The sequence below is a fragment of the Augochlora pura genome, chromosome 7, assembly GCF_028453695.1.
Source record: "Augochlora pura isolate Apur16 chromosome 7, APUR_v2.2.1, whole genome shotgun sequence".
NCBI lineage: Eukaryota > Metazoa > Arthropoda > Insecta > Hymenoptera > Halictidae > Augochlora > Augochlora pura.
The window spans coordinates 22,130,666-22,149,468 of NC_135778.1; the positions used below are offsets into that span (position 1 = coordinate 22,130,666).

Consider the following 18,803-nt stretch of genomic DNA (forward strand, 5'->3'; position numbering starts at 1 on the left):
ATATTCTCGTATCCAATCCGCGGTAGATCCTGTCTTAGCGGTGAATTACCAGCCAATCAGAGGAAAGGAAATTTCTATATCGATCATCGCTACCGAATCTAGCTGTAGGTGTACAGGAGTGAGACCCATTGCAATATTCAAACGTTATTTCATATATAAAGAAACTAGATCAAGTGAAAACACTAACTGGACTCTTCAAATTATTCTTATTATTATCTTATTATATTGTTCTGATAGAAAATGAGGTTAGGTTCGATTACGTGGTCTGATATAAGAAAATGATCTACAATGAAATCTGTCCCTATTACCGGATTTATATTAACCCTTTGCACTCGAGTGGTGACTCTGAGGCACCACTAAAATTCTTCTATCATGTCTCAAGATAATTTTTATACAAACAAAGTTTAGATTTAAAAAATTGTTAAACAGTGAAACTATTGGTATGAGTAACAAGAATCAATTTCTTATGCATAAAAATGCACTTTGTTACGTAGAATGGAAATATTACGAGGCAAGAAAATTATTTTAGATTTACAGTTGAAATAGCTTCGAGTGCAAAGGGTTAAAAATAGAAAAATATGCTTTCTATCGTTGTTAATACTAAATGAAACCTTCTTGAAACGTAATATGCATTTTCTACGACGAAAATTACATTAATTATTAATATATACAGAAATCTTGGGTAACCGTTTCTTACGCTTTCTGAGAAGACTTGAATCCCAGAAAGATTTTCATTACATTTTCAAATATGAAAAATGTAATGCTCCTCCACGAATCTTACATGTCAATAGATAAACATAATAGAAAAGATGGATCATCAATTTATATATAAAACTTTCCTTTTTCTATACCCTTCCTAATCCGGAGACACGACTATTGGGACATCTAGCCCGAACAGAATTTCTTCGGCAGTTCCAGTGAATACGGGAATTAAATATAACTCGTCCGTGAAACGAGTAGCGCGGAGATCGATCGGTCACAATCTATTGGAAACGGTGTAATTTCGTCCGGTATTGCGTATCGAAGGTATTTCGCAGATAAGTGCGCAGTGTTGCGCGCGCGTTACGTAAGCTCTGGTTGCCAGCCGGGAATAGAAGAAAATGATCTGCCAAGTGTCGGCGAAATAAAGATCGAGCAAATATCGCTGATCAAAATATGCGGATGCGCCCGAACGCGGCGGAGACTTCGTTTCAAATGCGTACCAGAGACCAGCCGATAGTATTTGCCAAAACGACCGTTCGCCTAATGAAAATAGAGCGTGTAAGGCACGGCCCAAAGTTCAAAATTGGATTCCAAGGCGGAGCCTGCGTGGCCTCGCGATCCCACCCTTTTTGCAACTATTGCCAATGGAATGATCTGCCAAATAATACCGTGGTATGCTCATGCAGCTATACGTTCATCGCACGACGGGCCTCGAGCTCGCCATGGACGCCAGGCGTTGATCGAAACGCCTGCTGATCGAAATGCTCGATCTAGTTAACGCTTTGGCTACGATAGATTTTTACGCAGAACCTGCATACAGAACAGAGTTCAGCACTGTTCGTGTTCCTTCAAATAAATATTTATCTAACATGAACATATTATTACTTCAATATATCCTTTTCTTCACTCCTTGTTCGTACAACATTTTTAGCCGATTCAGTTCTTCGAATAGGGATTGTCAAGTTATTCGAATAATAATGCGAATAACTGTTGACTTCGTTTGATAAAAATATATTTATAGCATTATTAAAAAATTACCGATGCCTCCCTCTGCACTTCTAGAAAGAATATTTAGTTACCCAAATAGCAAACCTAAAGTAACAAAATTTCCGATGGAAGTAATAAATCGATAAATTATGAAAAGACAATGGAAATTTCCAATGGATTGTTTTTGGATTGATAAATTTTGATGAAATTTTCGTAACGAGTATGAATCGGAGATCCATCGAACGCACTGTTCAAAAATATTTTCTCTAGACTCGGATAAAAAATTTTTAAATGAAAATTTTCTTATTTTTCTTATCACCTCAACCAATTATACAATTACAATTTTCGGTAAAAATTTTGTTAATCGGTGCTCTGTAACCTAGTAACTGTTTAGTCGAATTGTGAAGAAGATATTCCATTTCAAAAGGCGTTCTAATAATTTCATAGTTCATTGCGCATAGATGCGTAAGATTTCACTGCGAATTCTCTGCGAATTCTCTGCGAATTCTCTGCGATCGAAAAACTGTGAAACTGAAATTCACCGGCCTTTGCGTACGTGTCCGCGAGCATGACACGAATCAAATGTGCCAACCGCTCACTGAACGGGCGATCGGACCGCGAGAAAGCAAACGAAATTCGCGGCCGCGCGCTTCGGTTGACTTCGAGAGCGAATCGGGAACCAGTGGTGTCGATTATTTAATTATTGGGAGCAATACGCGAAGTGAGCAATTATCGGTAATTAGATGCGATATGGACGCGTCTAGGAGAACCGATATACTCGGAACGATATTAACGCCGCCCGTACAATCAACGAACGGAACGTTATTGTGTTCCTCCGACAAATCCGTTTTCCTACGGATGAAGGAATACAATACAGCGCCCCATAATCTATAATTCGCGCAGCACTTTCTTTAACCCAGTCTCTTTCCTACGTAGTAAATTATGACACTGTGTAACGCGTTTCCAGCAATTAATTTTTCACGCGCAAATTCAGGTTAAGCAGACAGTAAATTTTTGTCGCACTCTTGAAGTAGCAAAATACGAGCCGCTTATTTTGAAAGTGGCCTTTTCAGACTTACAATGTTTCCATATATAAAATAACCTGGAGCACATTTTATACATTATGGAATTGAACTTCGTGACTCGTGTAACAGTTTACTGCTCCTGACAATCTTTTAGATTTTAACAATGTCTGAGTAAATTTGATAAAAATTATTTTGAAATGTTGCATGATAATTATTAGCGACGCCTTAGAATCGCCACTCGACCGTAAAGGGTTAAAAATTCATATTTGTTATAGTCCGACTTTTTTGCACACGCTCAAAGTGGTCGATGTAACATAGGAACGCAACTTTTCCATATAAATTAATAACGAATTTATAATTTCAAAGGAGAATTTATACTTTGATGTATACAATAAAATATAACTAGTTAGCTATTGCTATCACTTTGAAACATGCGTACATTACTATAATTATACTATATATGAGCCGTTTATTTTGAAAGTGGCCTAACTCCATTTATCTTCAAATCGAGATATTTAAGGGTTCGCGTTTCAATGAATTTCAAAATACACGTATAGGATACTAATGAGTCATAATGCTTAAGTGTATCTAAGAGTGTTCAATTTATAGTTTCTATGAAAATAGTGGCAATTATTAAGTGAATAATATGCGTTTTCTTATCAAGAATGGAGTTAGGCCACTTTCAAGGGATCATTAAATGAGAACAAATATAATTGTCCTCTCGAAGCTTTAATTTTGATTGGGCTATACACGTTGTTTATAAATATTTACAGGTACAGTATTATTAACAGAAATGTGAACGGCAATCCACATGATCGGGGCGCAATTAGAAGATTTCGAGAAAGCTAAAAGATCCTTTGAATAAATACAAGGAAAAGTAATTTCTAGCGAACTATGTTAATTGACGGAACAAATAACGATCCTTTTCGTCGATGAGCAACTAAATATGGACATCAATTGAAAAACCGATCGACCGGTTCTCGACATGCTCTGAAACAAGATCTCACTCGTTAGACGAGAAAGAGCTTTCACGCGCGGCTCGCTATACGAATCAACCCTCTTTTTTCTTCTTTCTTTGAAACGACACGGAAGGCCTCGTCGCCTCAGGCCTAATGCTAATGCGCATGATTTTCTTTTCATTCCCTCTGAGGCACGCCGTCGCTGTTTGCTTTGCGATCTTTTTCCACGATAGAACCGAGCGCAAGAACAGAGCAGCGTGAAAATTCTTTACAACCCTTAGTGTTCCAGTAGCATTGATGCCAGAAGCGACAAAATATTTGTGTTCTATAGCAAATGTTTGCACGGTTCACGGTGTTTGAAATTTACTAAAATTGTTGTCTCTACAGTTTCACCGAAACATATAGCCTTTTTATATTTACGTTGAAAACGATTGTTTATATTTCATAATTGAGGCGATACGAAATTTGACAGCCTCTGTAGTAAACATTCAGTGATATTGAAATGTAGCATGTTAACTGTAACAATAAGGAATATATGCTTCTAAAATATTCGAGATCGTATTGGAAATAGTTAATGAATTACTCTTGCTTTTATAAAACAATATTTCGGCAATTTCGGGAACATGATTACGATACAACACGGAATGGTTATTATAGGTATTTATATTATGCAAATTAAAATTGTTAACTGAAGTAGATACCGGAAATACCTATTTGAAATTGCATTTCATGTCTCTAAATTTCTGTTCACTATTTAAAATTCTGCTTTTCATGATTAATATTTATGAGAGAAAATAAATAAAAAGAGCACAAACTTATATTGTTTTGAAAAATAAATATTTTGTATTGTTATTGGAATATTTATTATCTGGTTATTATCAACAACGTACACGTCTCAAATGTAATCGTCACAAATGTTAATTCGTGTTTATTTGTAAAATGGAAATTATATTCAAGTGTTTCATTTCAAGCATAATAAAGAAAACATTTATTTCACTTAAGTATTTCAGGTCTACATTGTCAAATGTGTACTTTAAATACTTATATTACTTACATGTACAATTGAATGAGTATTTCAACTATTATTTTATTTAATTCAGAAATAAATTACTATTTCCAATGAAGCGTGTGCAACACAGTTGAGGGAAATACTACTTGTAAAAAATATTATTTCAATTCCTTTAACTTATAAATAAAAATTAACAATGTGAAAAGAGGAGATACGGTTATTCGGTCCTCGCAGATTGTTTACAATAATAAACACGAGTCGCAAGGATCGAATAATCGTATCTCCACTTCCCAAATTGTCCATTGTTGTTTACTGAGCTGAGGAACAATTCGAGATAATTTACTGTATGTTTTATGACAACAAACAGACAGCAGCCACGGATTTTTTGAAACCACAAAATGCCAACAGTTGACTAATTTATAAATAAAATAACTAATACATAGCCGGAATATTTCCTCACATAAGCTGGTAGTTTTATTCTAAAAATTGTTATATGTATATTTGAGGTATTTCTTTCACAAACTCACTGTGCATGACTAGAATCGATAGACTCTTCATTCTTTTTATAAATGCAGCGATGCATCTGAAAAATGCAGATGCACATTTTTTTTTAATGGAGTCACATATCTTTGTTTATTCGCATCGATTCCCTGGGTCGTTATGCGTAAAAAATCGTTAGGACCATGTTAGCAAAATTAATATTTCGTGAGATAGTTCACATTTTTTACCACTCAATGTTTACCTTACAAAAATGTTCGAACGCTCCGCCTTCGGATTTTACGCATTGCATACATCGTTTTTTAATGTTTTTTTTTTTCATAATAAAATTAGAAAAGTAGTAAATCCGACTTACGTCGTCACGTGATGTCAAGCCCCGTGACGAAATGTTCTATCAAGCATCTCGGTAACACTGATATTACGTTCGCAAGTATTTACGCTTAGTAAAAATGTAAAATACTCACGAAATATTAATATTGTTGTCATGACGCCCTTCTGTTCTTTTACGCAGAGCAACGTGAAAAATCGATACAACTGAACAAAAATATGCGACTCAATTAAGAAACAAAAGGGCGTTCGGATTTTTTTAGATCTGCACCCCTAGGCACTTACGAAAAAACAAAGTCGCATGAAAATGCAGCAAACAACTTTTTCTACCCGATACCAAACTCGAAATATGATCAGTCCCCAATTGGGCGACTCACCCTGTATATCGACCGAGCCATCCCCTAAAAGTCAAATAGTGGCAGGAAATTCAACAAACGTCTGGTCTCGTATTGCATGGGTTCGCTGGTGAAAATGTTGAAGCCGGGCGTAGAGGCGCGCCAACATGTTGCGTTTCGAGGGTAGACTTTTCCGGTGTATTATTTTGAATCCACTAATTAGACGTCGGATGAAATATTGGGAGGAATGTCCTCCGCGGGCAGGGCGCCGGCGCGCCAAGTAATTGGAAGAATATGTAACGAGCACGTAAAATGAATGAAACGAGCAAATTTCCTCGGTTTTATGGTGGCGTAAGTACAGGGGGGCCCGGTTACGTAAGGGAAACGTGAATTTAGAACGTTTCCATTATTTGCGGAAGCATTTCTCCGCGGGATTCTTTCTCATGAATATTAACGATGGAACTCGAGAGGCTTATTTCATTTTTTTCTCTCTTCTTTACGCGCTGTTCCCTCTTCCTTGGATTCTTTATTTTCACCCTTTCATTCCAGGCCCGTCCATCCCTGGTCTATTATAACGAGCCGAAGTTCGGCTTCGCGCATTCATGCGGTAACCACGCTCCTCGAGCGGAGCGAATCTGGATGCCTAGCAGTAAAAAGGAGAATAGGTTTTCTACACTCACCTTTGCGAAGTCGATTTTCAGTGTGCAGCAGCCGGAGTATATGTCCGCCCCTTGAAGTGTCTCCTTCGCTCTCGTCGCCGATTCCACCGAGTCGAACGTGGATTTCAGAGGACTAAGTTAAGAATGTATAGACACTGTTCTTCGCGGGCTTACTGGAAGACAAAAATCATCTAGAGGGGGGATCTACTAACGTCAAAGAGGATTTCCATCGGTTTAGCGCGCACCGTTCATGACAGGGAACAAACGAGATTCGTTTTCGCATTTCTTCGCATTTCTTCCCTCATGTATTACACAATTTGTTTCGCAGTAGCTGCATGTTATTTCAACGACCAGTCGTTTGTAAGAGATTCAATGGGAAACAGACATATGTCACATATGAATCAATTTTGTGCTCTTTCTTTCTTTATTAGTTCTTGTTTGTATAGTCTCTAATTCATTCCATAAGCTATTATTGTCAAATCATTCGCTTGTCGTTGCAAACAAGAGAGCAACATTCAACGGTCAATAAAAAGTCTAGCGATAATAAGAATTTTACAGTAAATATTTAATAGTAATCGTCATTCGCGTTGTTTTGTTTGAAGAAAAAATTCTGTGAATATTCGATAACATTTTGTTGGAGCGATAACTAGACTGCAGATAAGAATTATGAAATATTATACGAAAGAATTGAAAATATCAGAAGAATTTGGCAATAATGTTACATTATTCTCAATTTTGTAGATCCACTAAAAGAAGAAATATGTATATGCATTTCTATTTAACACCGGTTTCTTATACTTAATGCAAGACTCTTATTTTGCGTAAAGACCCACAGTCTGATGATAACAACGTAATACGGAATATCGTGCGGTGATAGCGTTGAATCTACAGGACGTCACTTAACTCTTTCACCTTATTTTTCCTCGTAAAATACATGTTGCATAGAAAAACATTTCAAAATAAAGTTGTTTCTATTTTCATTTTCCGTAAAAAAGACCATTTTTTCTATATTATTCTATTAAATACGGAACCAAAAATTGTATTAAAACGCAAGGGTTAAGAAATGAACTTTTATCGAAATATTCTTTAAAGATATTCTTTATATATATATTAATATTATTTATATTCTTTATATTATGCAAACATAAGTGTAAATGTTCATTAGACCGTATTTTTATAAAAAAGAAAAATAGGAAACAATTAAATGCCGTGCATTTAAATTATACTAAATAACTATCGTTCAAAATATTTATTTGTGCAACATGTAGTTCTCAAGGGAAGTTAACGCGTTCGCCGTCGCGTCACCCATATCTGGGTGACAGGTATGCTTCCGTAGGGGCCCCGTCACCCAAATATGGATGACGTTCTTCTTATTCAAGATTTTATATATTTAATTTATGAAAATTTCATTTGTAGCACGGGAATTTGCTGGAATAAGCACCGGCAAATGTAAAATATACAAAATAAAAATACTAAAAATTCATACACTATTATATTTGTTATAGATTAATTTATATTTAATGTAGAAAATATAACGTTATTCTATGCGTTCTAACTACCGAATTTGGGACTGGTAAGAAATTCGAGTGATTTGCGCTGGGCGACGAACGTGTTAAGGTGCGAACGTTGAATGACTCACCCTGTATATTTGGATATTGGTCAAATATTTCACAAGTTCCGGACGCAACGAAAATGTCAGTTTAGTTTCTGTTACTACCAACGTCAGATTTATCCCCGGAAATTTGGAAAATACACTTTACTGCACGCTTGCCAGTGGGAGCATTCTCCATGATCACCGATGGACGACGTACGAGTATTTTTAAAACAAAACACCACTGGCTTACTCCCTCCATGCGTGTTCACAGATGAATGGAGTCGAAGACAGATGACATTGGTTAAGTTTACAAACATCTGTCGACGCTCATAAATTTCACGGCACGATCCTAGATCTCCCGACACGTCGACGGGAAACACCACGATATAATAGATGATTAATCAGCCGAGTTGCTACCGTGAATAAAACTCCACTTTGTTTTCATGCCCGCAATAGTTAATATCTATCCTGCCCCTATATTTTATTCTCTGAAAGCATTTCTCCATTTTTCGACTATAACGCTAATGTAATACTTACTAAACCTTTTCTAGTTACTGTGTATCAATTTCTGGACGCCGGTTTAATTACTGTGCTCCAATTACTGCGATCAGTTTTAGATACACAATTTTATAACAAAAATATAAAAACATAAAATATTTCGCCTTAAATTATTTAGCGTAATTTTGTAAAATTCAATTCGACAAAATAAACGTAAATTTGTTTCAGTTACTGAATTACGCTCAATAGAAAAACATGTAATTTGGTCGAGCTTTATGGCTATAATAGTTTCGTTTTTTGTCTTGAATGGCATCATTTTCGTATTTTTTTTTCTTTCATATTCACTTGCAACGTGTGTCTTGAATCCTTAAACAAGATCAAGGCAGAAATACGTAAAACTATTATTAGAAATTTAAAAAAAATTTTAAATTACTTTACGCATTTTATAGAGCTCAAGAAGTTAAAGTTTCGATTCTGTTATGAAAATTACAGATCAATAATATATAAAAAAAATTCAGAATCTTTAACTTAATAATGGTGTTTTTAAGTGCAAGTAAAATTATTGCGGAACCACGGTAACTGGAGGCAGTTGATGTCGCGCGTTTGACTTTTCGACTTTAAATTCACTAAATAAAGCGTCAAATAGTCAAATCTTATACTGTTTGTGAACTGTGGATCTTTATGTATAACAAAGCTTCCCTGTTACGGTTCTTAGATCTCTAAATATATCCGTGATCTATGCTCGTGTGGGTAAACTTTTCAGAACAAGGTACAACAATTTCAAAGGGCACGTCCAAATATAGAGTGATCCTTGTTTCAAGGTAATTATTTTTTAACCCTTTGACTACTGTTGGCGCCTATTGGCGCCCGACACACGTTGGCTTCCAGGTATTGTAGGCGCCAATAGGCGTCAAGATCAAATTTCGCCCCCGTTTATTATTAAATTTGATTAATTATATATTGTGTAATATTTATGCTCTATATATTGTAAAAAAGCTTAATATTATTGTTCACTTCAAGTAATATTGGTATAATCTAATAGAATTCAATATTTTGAATATTTTAATATACAACCTCAGAAATGCATGTCTAACGAAAAACTACGGCCGTGCCAAAGTGTGCCGTAGCCAAAGGGTTAAAACCGAGAATTTCTTACAATCGCTCTCATGCAGTATAAAACTACAAATTCAACGACTGTAGCAACGTATCATTTTGTTCGTCCGATCTCGACATATTAGTTATTATATTCCAACATGATTGGACAGGTGCTGATTATTATAATACGCGTTGTTGTATGCACTTAAAACTTTGAAGCGGCTATACTGTGTTAATACTGACAAGAAATAATAATAAATTTAGCAGTAAACCTAAAAACACAGATCTTGTCCCTAATGACCTTGCAGTCGATGCATTAACCCGCTACCGTACTTTAACGAGTCAGACTCACGATGGAGATTTCTAAGTAATAAGCTGTTAGGTATAAATGTTCATCTTTAAGTAGGAATCAAATTTTAGCATAGAGAAAATTCTAATCACGACAATTGCAAAGAGAATGGCACGGCAAGAGATTAAAGAAAAGAATTTACATTTAATTCTAATCGCGTATATAATTTCCTCCAAGATTTATTTGCATTAAAGATACAAGGAGGATTAGAATCAGCATTCGAATTTGAAACCGAATACACTCAGAGATTACTCGCATTAATTTTGATATCGAACTATTTTGAAATTATATTTGTGAAATGTTCGGTAATATTAATATCATTACGTATTGATCCACGTTCGAACAAATAAATAAACCTCCACTAAATAAATAAATAAACATTTGCTGGTTGTTTTCATTCAACCGGCTACACAATACTCGATTAATCAGATGAAATTCAACGTAACTAATCGATCCTCTTCCCGAGTATACCATAAATCCACTGGTATGCGTCACATCGTCTAACGCTGTCAAACATCTTAGCCGGTGTAATTTACAGGCGAGATATAACCAAGGTGAAAGATCTCGTATCGTCGGCCACCAAGTTCCGGTTATAAATCCTCATCGCATTGTAACAGTGGCGCGTGACCGACAAACTTTCGCGTCGAGTCATTTGAAAGATATGTGTCACCATGGAAATCCTCTCGAGCTTTAAGCTCATCCACCGTGCCGGCGATGTGCCGGCATTTCGCGTGTATCTCATACGTGAAACGCGATCCATCGAGTGGACGCAACCGTTCTATTTCAAAGGATATTCCACCATGGCTTGAACCCCGTTTTTCTTGAAGATAACGATACGCCGAACTTGTCCGCTGGGCGCGCTGATCGTGTGTAATACTTCCTGCAACAGAAAGTGAGAGAATCTATTTTAGAGAACATTAGAATCAATACAAGATATTGGCTTTTCCGCTGACAGTTCACTGATTTTCATCATTTACGTTCTAAATATAACTAATATTAGTACTTGATTGCCGTGTTATCCGCGCGTGGGTAACGGAATAATTTGATACAGATTTAACCCTTTGCAGTTGGAGCCATTTTAACTGGAAATACAAAATTTTCTTTTAGACTTACAATGTTTCCATATATAAAATAACAGGTTATATAAAATAACCTGGAGCACATTTTATACATTATGGAATTGAATTTTCTGACTCGTGTAACAGTTTACTGCTCTTGACAATTTTTTAGATTTTAACAATGTATGATTAACGATGTAAATTTGGTAAAAATTATTTTGAAATGTTGCATGATAATTATTAGCGACGCCTTAGAATCACCACTCGACCGTAAAGGGTTAAAAATTCATATTTGTTGTAATCCGACTTTTTTGCACCCGCTCAGAGTAATCAATGTAATTTGAAACGAGCGAACATAGAAACGCAACTTTTCCATGGAAATTAATAACGAGTTTATAATTTCAAAGGAGAATTTATACTTTGATGTATACAATAAAATGTAACTAGTTAGCTGTTGCAATCACTTTGAAACATGCGTAGATTACTGTAATTATACTATATACAAATATGTTTGATTGCCTGTATATTTTGTTTAATTAATTTCGTTAATAATTTGCATGATTTAAAAAGGAATATGAAAGTATGTACCCTTAATCAGTCAACCGAGATTTTGCTTAACGACACGTATATTCATGAAAAACAGCTAACTCGTTAAACATTGTATTCCATACCACCTCTTTGATTACATGGAAATAATAAGTGGAAAAGATACAGCATCGAGACACAAAACGAAATGAAGCGAAATATTTAGCGAGCCGTAAAATCGTGGGCATCGCATCTATGAATTTATTGAATGAAAAATCATAGCAACGCCGTGGTGTTGATAAATTTTCGAACGACGCGCCACCGTGTCTGAAACCGGTGCCCATTGCGGCGCTGTTTCGGACGCTTACACCCAGTCGAGGAAATATAATAAGATCGCGAAGAATAATAAAATAATGGACGACGTCGGCACGTTTCACGGTGAAAGTGGCCCGGCGGCCCGTGAAATATTTCCCGCAGCGTATCTCCCATTCAAATCCGACATTTTCGTACACATCTTATTCCCCGCGCATACAGAATGTGATTCTAAGAAGCTTTGCGCGTCCGGTAGTTGCGGGAGCGTGTTTCCTCGGGACTCGTATATCTTTCCGGAACGGTCAGTAAATTTATCGCCCCATTTCCAGATTCGCGAAATTTCAATGCCTCGTGAAAAAGAGTGTCCGCACTTGAACGAACAAATATCCACGAATTTATAGCCGGCCTGTCCGTGTCTCTCTCGGCCCGTTAACGAGAATGCCCGCTATGCCTGTACAACCTGTATTTAGAAGAATCATTTCCAGAAGCTCTTTGCACCGCAGAGATAATGAAGCGCGACGGTGCTCGGTTCAACGACTGGCCGCGAAGTCGCACAATCATCGTTTCTCTTAGAAAATGGCAGGAAAATGAAAAGTCGTCGTTTTACAAGCGGTGAATTAATCAAATCGTAATTTGATTTCTTATTGACTAATACATGTGTATGCAGTATCGTGATATAAAGCGATTGGTATAATATGAGGACAATGGAATATTAGATTGCTAGTATTATCAACAGGACAATGATCCCAAACATAAATATTATTTATGTTAGAGAATGGTTGTTATACAACGCGCCACATGCCCTGGAAACACCGACGCACAGTCTTCAGATATCAACCCCATAGTGATTATTTGAAAAGAATCAAAACGCCGTGGACGAAACTACAGAATTTCAAATATAAAAATTATTTAAGAAATGCGTTGCAAGAAGAATGGAGAAAAATCGATGAAAATATAACAAATAATTTAATTTCATCGATACCCAGGCGACTGCAAGCCGTTATAGATAATAAAGAGATATCCTGCAAAATATTAATTCATTTGTTAGTTCGTTAAATTGTTCATTTATTAAAAAAAAAATCTACGTATGAATATTTTTTCCTCCATGATTTTTGTACTCGCTAAAAATTTTGTTTTATATCTTGTAATAAAATGTTTATACCTTAATGAAATACTATTGAAAGCTGCGTTAATCTCCTACCGTTTCAGTGTATTTAATTGTTATAATAATGTTCTACAAATGAAATTATCGCCATTCGAAGTAGAGCACCTAGTGGTGTATGAATACTTCTTTTTCGGATACTGTAGATACCAGATGAAATTCGTAATATACGATTTCAACATTGGTACGTAACTTCTTTGGAATCTGTTAGACTGAGTTCTTTCTTGTGGTGCAGAATGTGGTCGTCATTGCTGCAACGGCAACATGCAAGAACAGTTGCGAGTTTTTACGAGCCAATCAAAATCGGTAGAAATCAATAACGACATTATGTCATTACTCGATGTGCTTACGTACGTTACGTAATTACTTATGTCCATTTACGAAGATAGATAAGTTATGTTTCGTTCTGCTTTCTGCCAATAAAGCAAATTTCCAAATCAGAATGCTGTTCGTCGTATATTCAGAAGGAATCGATCACTGTACAACATTTCATAAAATATTAGGTAGAATCAGTGCGAAAATTTGTATATCGTGAAATAAGGTGACGATAATATCACGACCTAATGAAATTAGATCTATTCGTTACATCTCGTTATATTTTGTTTACAAACATAAGACAGTTTATTGTCTCTCGAGGCAAGTCGTCATTTTCACGCTCTGAAAATTCATATCAAATTCTGTTTCTAAAAGAACATATTTTTATGATAGAACAATGGATTCTTATAGTACAGCCATTTATGTACCTAGAATTCTTAAAACATTCTCGTATTATCGCATACTGTTAAAGTTATAATTCACAATTACCATGTCATTAAATATATTCCTCCAGCAGATTGCAGTTACATATTCGCGTGAGACGATACTTAAATACAATTATTTATCCCCTTAGTTTTACTGATAGTACTTTTCAGCGAAAATATAATTTTTAACTAATCGACTAAATCTTTCTCTTGCACATATAAAAATCTATATAAAAATATATACATGTAAATGCGTACAAAACGACACGTATGTATGAAACTTTTAATCGGAAGTAACGAAATAATTAATGAAATACTGTGTTGATAAATTGAATAATATATGAGTGAAAATAGATTCGTTTGCGGAACATCCAAAATTTGATTCTTTTTGATATTAATTTCATGAAACTGATCTACGGTGCGACGTTTTCGAAAGGTTCGTTCGAGTTTTCGAAACGTTCAATTTCCACGGTCGACGAGTGGGAAAAGCGCGGATAGAGAATCGAGTGGGACGCGGGGAGAGGTAATTATTCGCTTGCTCGCTTACTTAAATATTTATGCATTTTAATAGCATAAACTTTCGTCGATCACGCGTACTTACAGTCAGTCACAAAATCCTAGTCGCACGAGTCTTAATAAAAGCAAACAATCAAAATTTTGCACTTCCCCTAAATTAATTAATTAGTGAATTGAGCAATTAGTCGAACCATCAATTAGTGAAAATCTGTCCAGAACAGTGGTGTCTGTTATATTTGTATGTATAAATTATAATATTTAGTCGGGTAGTATGTACGTCATATTATGTATATAGCGTATCTGTGCACATATGTAATACATACTATAAAGGAGATGAAATAGAGGTTTTGCAATATTCTATATTCATCCATTTGCAGATCATATTCTACTGATCAGTTTAATCGTTTTTCATTCAATCTTTTTCTTTATAATAAAAAAAAAAAAAAAAAAAAAAAAACGATTTTAATGACTGTTTTCAGATGGGAATTTAGCACAAAAAATGTATAGTAGGTTTTTATTTCCTTTTAAAAATCATGAAAATGATTTTACTGAACAGTTGACAGCATCTTTCGCAAGTACAATGGTTCCATATAAAACCTGTACAGATACTTAGAATAAATGATTACACTGAAGTATCTGTGACATTGGTTGATATTCGGACACGGTCTAAAGCACAATAATTCCCTTAAAATTCGACTAAATGATTTGATTTTTATTTTAACTGAAACGAAGAATTTGTATACTGGATAATAAAAATCTCTTGCTTTTTAACTTTTCCATCTGATTCTATAACGAACATTTAAAAAATAACGTTTGCAGATCTTGGTAAAACAATGTCAAGTTACAAAGCATTAAAAATATGGTTTTAAAAATCTGCAAATTTCGCACATTTATTAATCGAGCTCATTCGATTTCGATAAAATTTTCAGCATGCATATAACTTTGCCAAGATTTACAAAATACATTTTTTAAATTTTCGTTACACGGTCAAATAAAATAGTTGAAGAACGTAATCTTTTATTTTCATCTGCTATTCTAAGCAATAGTAAAATTTAAAATAGCATTCTAGTTATAATCTAATAGATCATTCCTTCCATTACCTAAACAAAATTCAAATCGTTTAGTTCAGTTCTAAAGAAGAGTTATTGAGTCTTGAAAAGTGCCCGACTATCAACGACAGTTAACCGGATATACGACGACAGGATTTCCACCGCAGTCTATAATTACGAGCGGTATCGAATGCAGACTTTCGCGATCGACTGTACGTATTTAGTGAATGGTTGCCTAAGACTGCGTCGAGATTTCTTTAAATTCCTGGTCAAAGCGTTCACCGCTATTCGAGTATCAGCTGCGGCGAGAGGAGCTAGGAAAGAACGCAAACGGCTCGCGAAAAACGAGGAAACGACGAACGTTCGACGGAACGCCGCGGTATCTTATCCAGCTTGATAGCAAACACCGACTTATCGGCTGCCGACCTCTGTTTCTCCGCAATGAGATCTATGGAGTGTCGGGGAGAGCTCTTCCGATTTAGTAGCCCGGAAATTGCTACGGAACGGTAAACCGCGAGGAAAGTTTTTGTTAACAGGACCAGACGGATCAACATCCGAAGAGTAATCGCTAAATCGATGACTCCGCAAATTGGCCAGGTTTCAATGAGAAATATTTACTCGGGGCCGCATATATATTGTAAATAGACGGGAGGGCGATCTTCTCTTTGCTGTTTCACCCTTTGGGAGCATCAAAGCATTAAGCGGGCTAAAAACAGCGTGAAAACCGTTTGAGCGCGGTTGAACAGAGACCGGCAATTGAAATCGTTTAAGGACCAGGTGTACGTTTACCTGTAGCTGCATACCAGCGAGCTGGAATCTCGCCGGCGAGCGGCGAGGCTGACGTCGCAGCATGGCGACTTGCCAAACCCACTTTTGAGCTGAAAACTCCTCCACGAGGACGTTTTACGTCCAGACGATAGGGAGCTGCCAGCCCGATTACGAATTCCAACGTTTACCCGGCGAAACATACGATCGTTTACGAATCTCTTTAGGGGATACTCTACAAACTCGAGCAAGTCGACTGTTTTGCCTCTTTTCTAGTTTTTTAGTCGTATGCTGGATGGATCGGAGACATTTCTAGGACAGGTAATCCTCCTATGACATAGTAGATAGTACAGATGGAATGGGTTACGTTCATTTAATAAATTTCTTCCTTATCGCTACTCGGTACAATCAAACGAGAACGTAGGGAGATAAATCATTTTGCAGCAACTTTTTGAATTTTCATCCTCTTCCAGTGGAAAGGCACTATATAAGCTCTATAGTATTTAAAAATAGACTAAAAGTCTCGGACAGAAGTTGCTTATCTTCGAAGAACACATAATACGGTAATAATAATCTTATTCTATTTTTTTAACGGAATGATATATTTCTTATATAAAAATCTGATTCTAGGTAAGAAAGGGAGTAACATCTGGCTAAGGTATTTTCTTGTTTACTTTATAGCATTTAAGGAATTAAAAAATACTGTTGCATTATTTTCAACTGACTAAAATTATTGAGAATGAAAATCAATGTTTGCCATATCTCTTGCATTGTTATATAGACAAGTTTTATTTTTTATATTAAGCCATAATTTATTTATCCAATAACACAGCGAAAACGATTTTTTGATTCGAGTAACGAATCCCTTTCATCTTTAAAATGTCTAAAATACAACGAAACATGAAAAATATATACAACAAATTATACATGTTTGTTCACAACACTTTCGATTCCACGGTGTCAGGTATGTCAGAAAAATACTCCGGATGCTAATGATTAAATGAGCCGTTTATTTTGAAAGTGGCCTAACTCCATTTTTGATAAGAAAACGCATATTATTCACTTAATAATTGCCACTATTTGAATAGGAACTATAAATTGATCACCCTTAGATACACTTAAGCAGTATGAGTCATTAGTATCCTATACGTACATTTTTAAATTCATTGAAACGCAAACCCTTAAATATCTCGATTTGAAGATAAATGGAGTTAGGCCACTTTCAAAATGAACGGCTCATATATAGTATAACTATAGTAATCTACGCATGTTTCAAAGTGATAGCAATAGCTAACTAGTTATATTTTATTGTAAACATCAAAGTATAAATTCTCCTTTGAAATTATAAATTCGTTATTAATTTATATGGAAAAGTTGCGTTCCTATGTTCGCTCGTTTCAAGTTACATCGATTACTTTGAGCGTGTGCAAAAAAGTCGGACTATAACAAATATGAATTTTTAACCCTTTACGGTCGAGTGGCGATTCTAAGGCGTCGCTAATAATTATCATGGAACATTTCAAAATAATTTTTATCAAATTTACTCAGACATTGTTAAAATCTAAAAAATTGTCAAGAGCAGTAAACTGTTACACGAGTCACGAAATTCAATTTCATAATGTATAAAATGTGCTCCAGGTTATTTTATATATGGAAACATTGCAGGTCTGAAAAGGCCACTTTCAAAATAAGCGGCTCATATTTTGCTACTTCAAGAGTGCGACAAAAATTTTAAATTCATTTTTAAATTCATTGAAACGCAAACCCTTAAATATCTCGATTTGAAAACAAATGGAGTTTGGCCACTTTCAAAATAAACGGCTGAAATATCTGTGAAACAACGTTCATCATCCCAGACGTGAATGAATAAAATAAGCTCCTTTAATCGTATTATCGCACAGGTCGACGAACTTGCACACGCGATGTTGTCAGTTTCAAGAATACACGTCTCTGTGTCGTGCCTCTGTTTCCACTGTTTTGCGAAATCGCGTTCGATGTGAGCAAGAAGCGTTTATTATTCGGCCTGTCGCTGAATCGTACGATTTTTCTGTTGCCATCAGCGAAAAGGAAAATGGAAATCCTTAAGCTCCGATGGAAACCCGGTATTTATAGGTAGACGGACAGATTTCCGATTCTGCGAACTAAAGACTTCCTCGAGAAAATGTGGGACAGTATAATAGAATATGTTGAATCTCTGATGTTTCTTAGGAATTTGTTAACGATCGTTTGTATTCCGTAATTAAGCAGTTTGCATTCCTGAAACTCGAGACGTATAATATCTAGACAGTTTATTATTTATGGAAAGCAAAGATAAATTTACATAAACTAACAGCATTTTTTTTTAACTTGTCTATATGTATAAATTAATAAAAAAATTATATAATAATTATAAATCATACAATATCTTGTTTATGTATAAATTACATATGTAAGACATTACTGAACGACAGTTACATGTAAGTTCGACGACAATAACTGATCGATAAATTAACAGAGACACGTATCAGATGCAAGCTCTGGATTTCGCAGCATTTACATATGAAACTAATCGATATATTTAAAAACTATACTGAACAGAATTTGTGACCACCCCGAATTTTTCAAAAATGTCGTATGAACATAGGAATTTCCATACAGAT

At 35.5% G+C, this 18,803-nt stretch overlaps 1 protein-coding gene across 3 annotated transcripts in view; it reads right to left on the reverse strand.

Moving 5' to 3' along the window:
- Positions 1-18,803, reverse strand: part of Sm (heterogeneous nuclear ribonucleoprotein L) — a 422,062-nt gene that overhangs the window by 263,459 nt on the left and 139,800 nt on the right. For all 3 annotated transcript variants that reach the window (XM_078187714.1, XM_078187713.1, XM_078187715.1), the window contains 2 exons: positions 10,832-10,917; positions 6,523-6,619 (listed from right to left, as the gene is read on the reverse strand). In XM_078187714.1, coding sequence (XP_078043840.1) covers positions 6,523-6,619; positions 10,832-10,917 — 183 coding nt within the window. The remainder of the gene's footprint in view (positions 1-6,522; positions 6,620-10,831; positions 10,918-18,803) is intronic.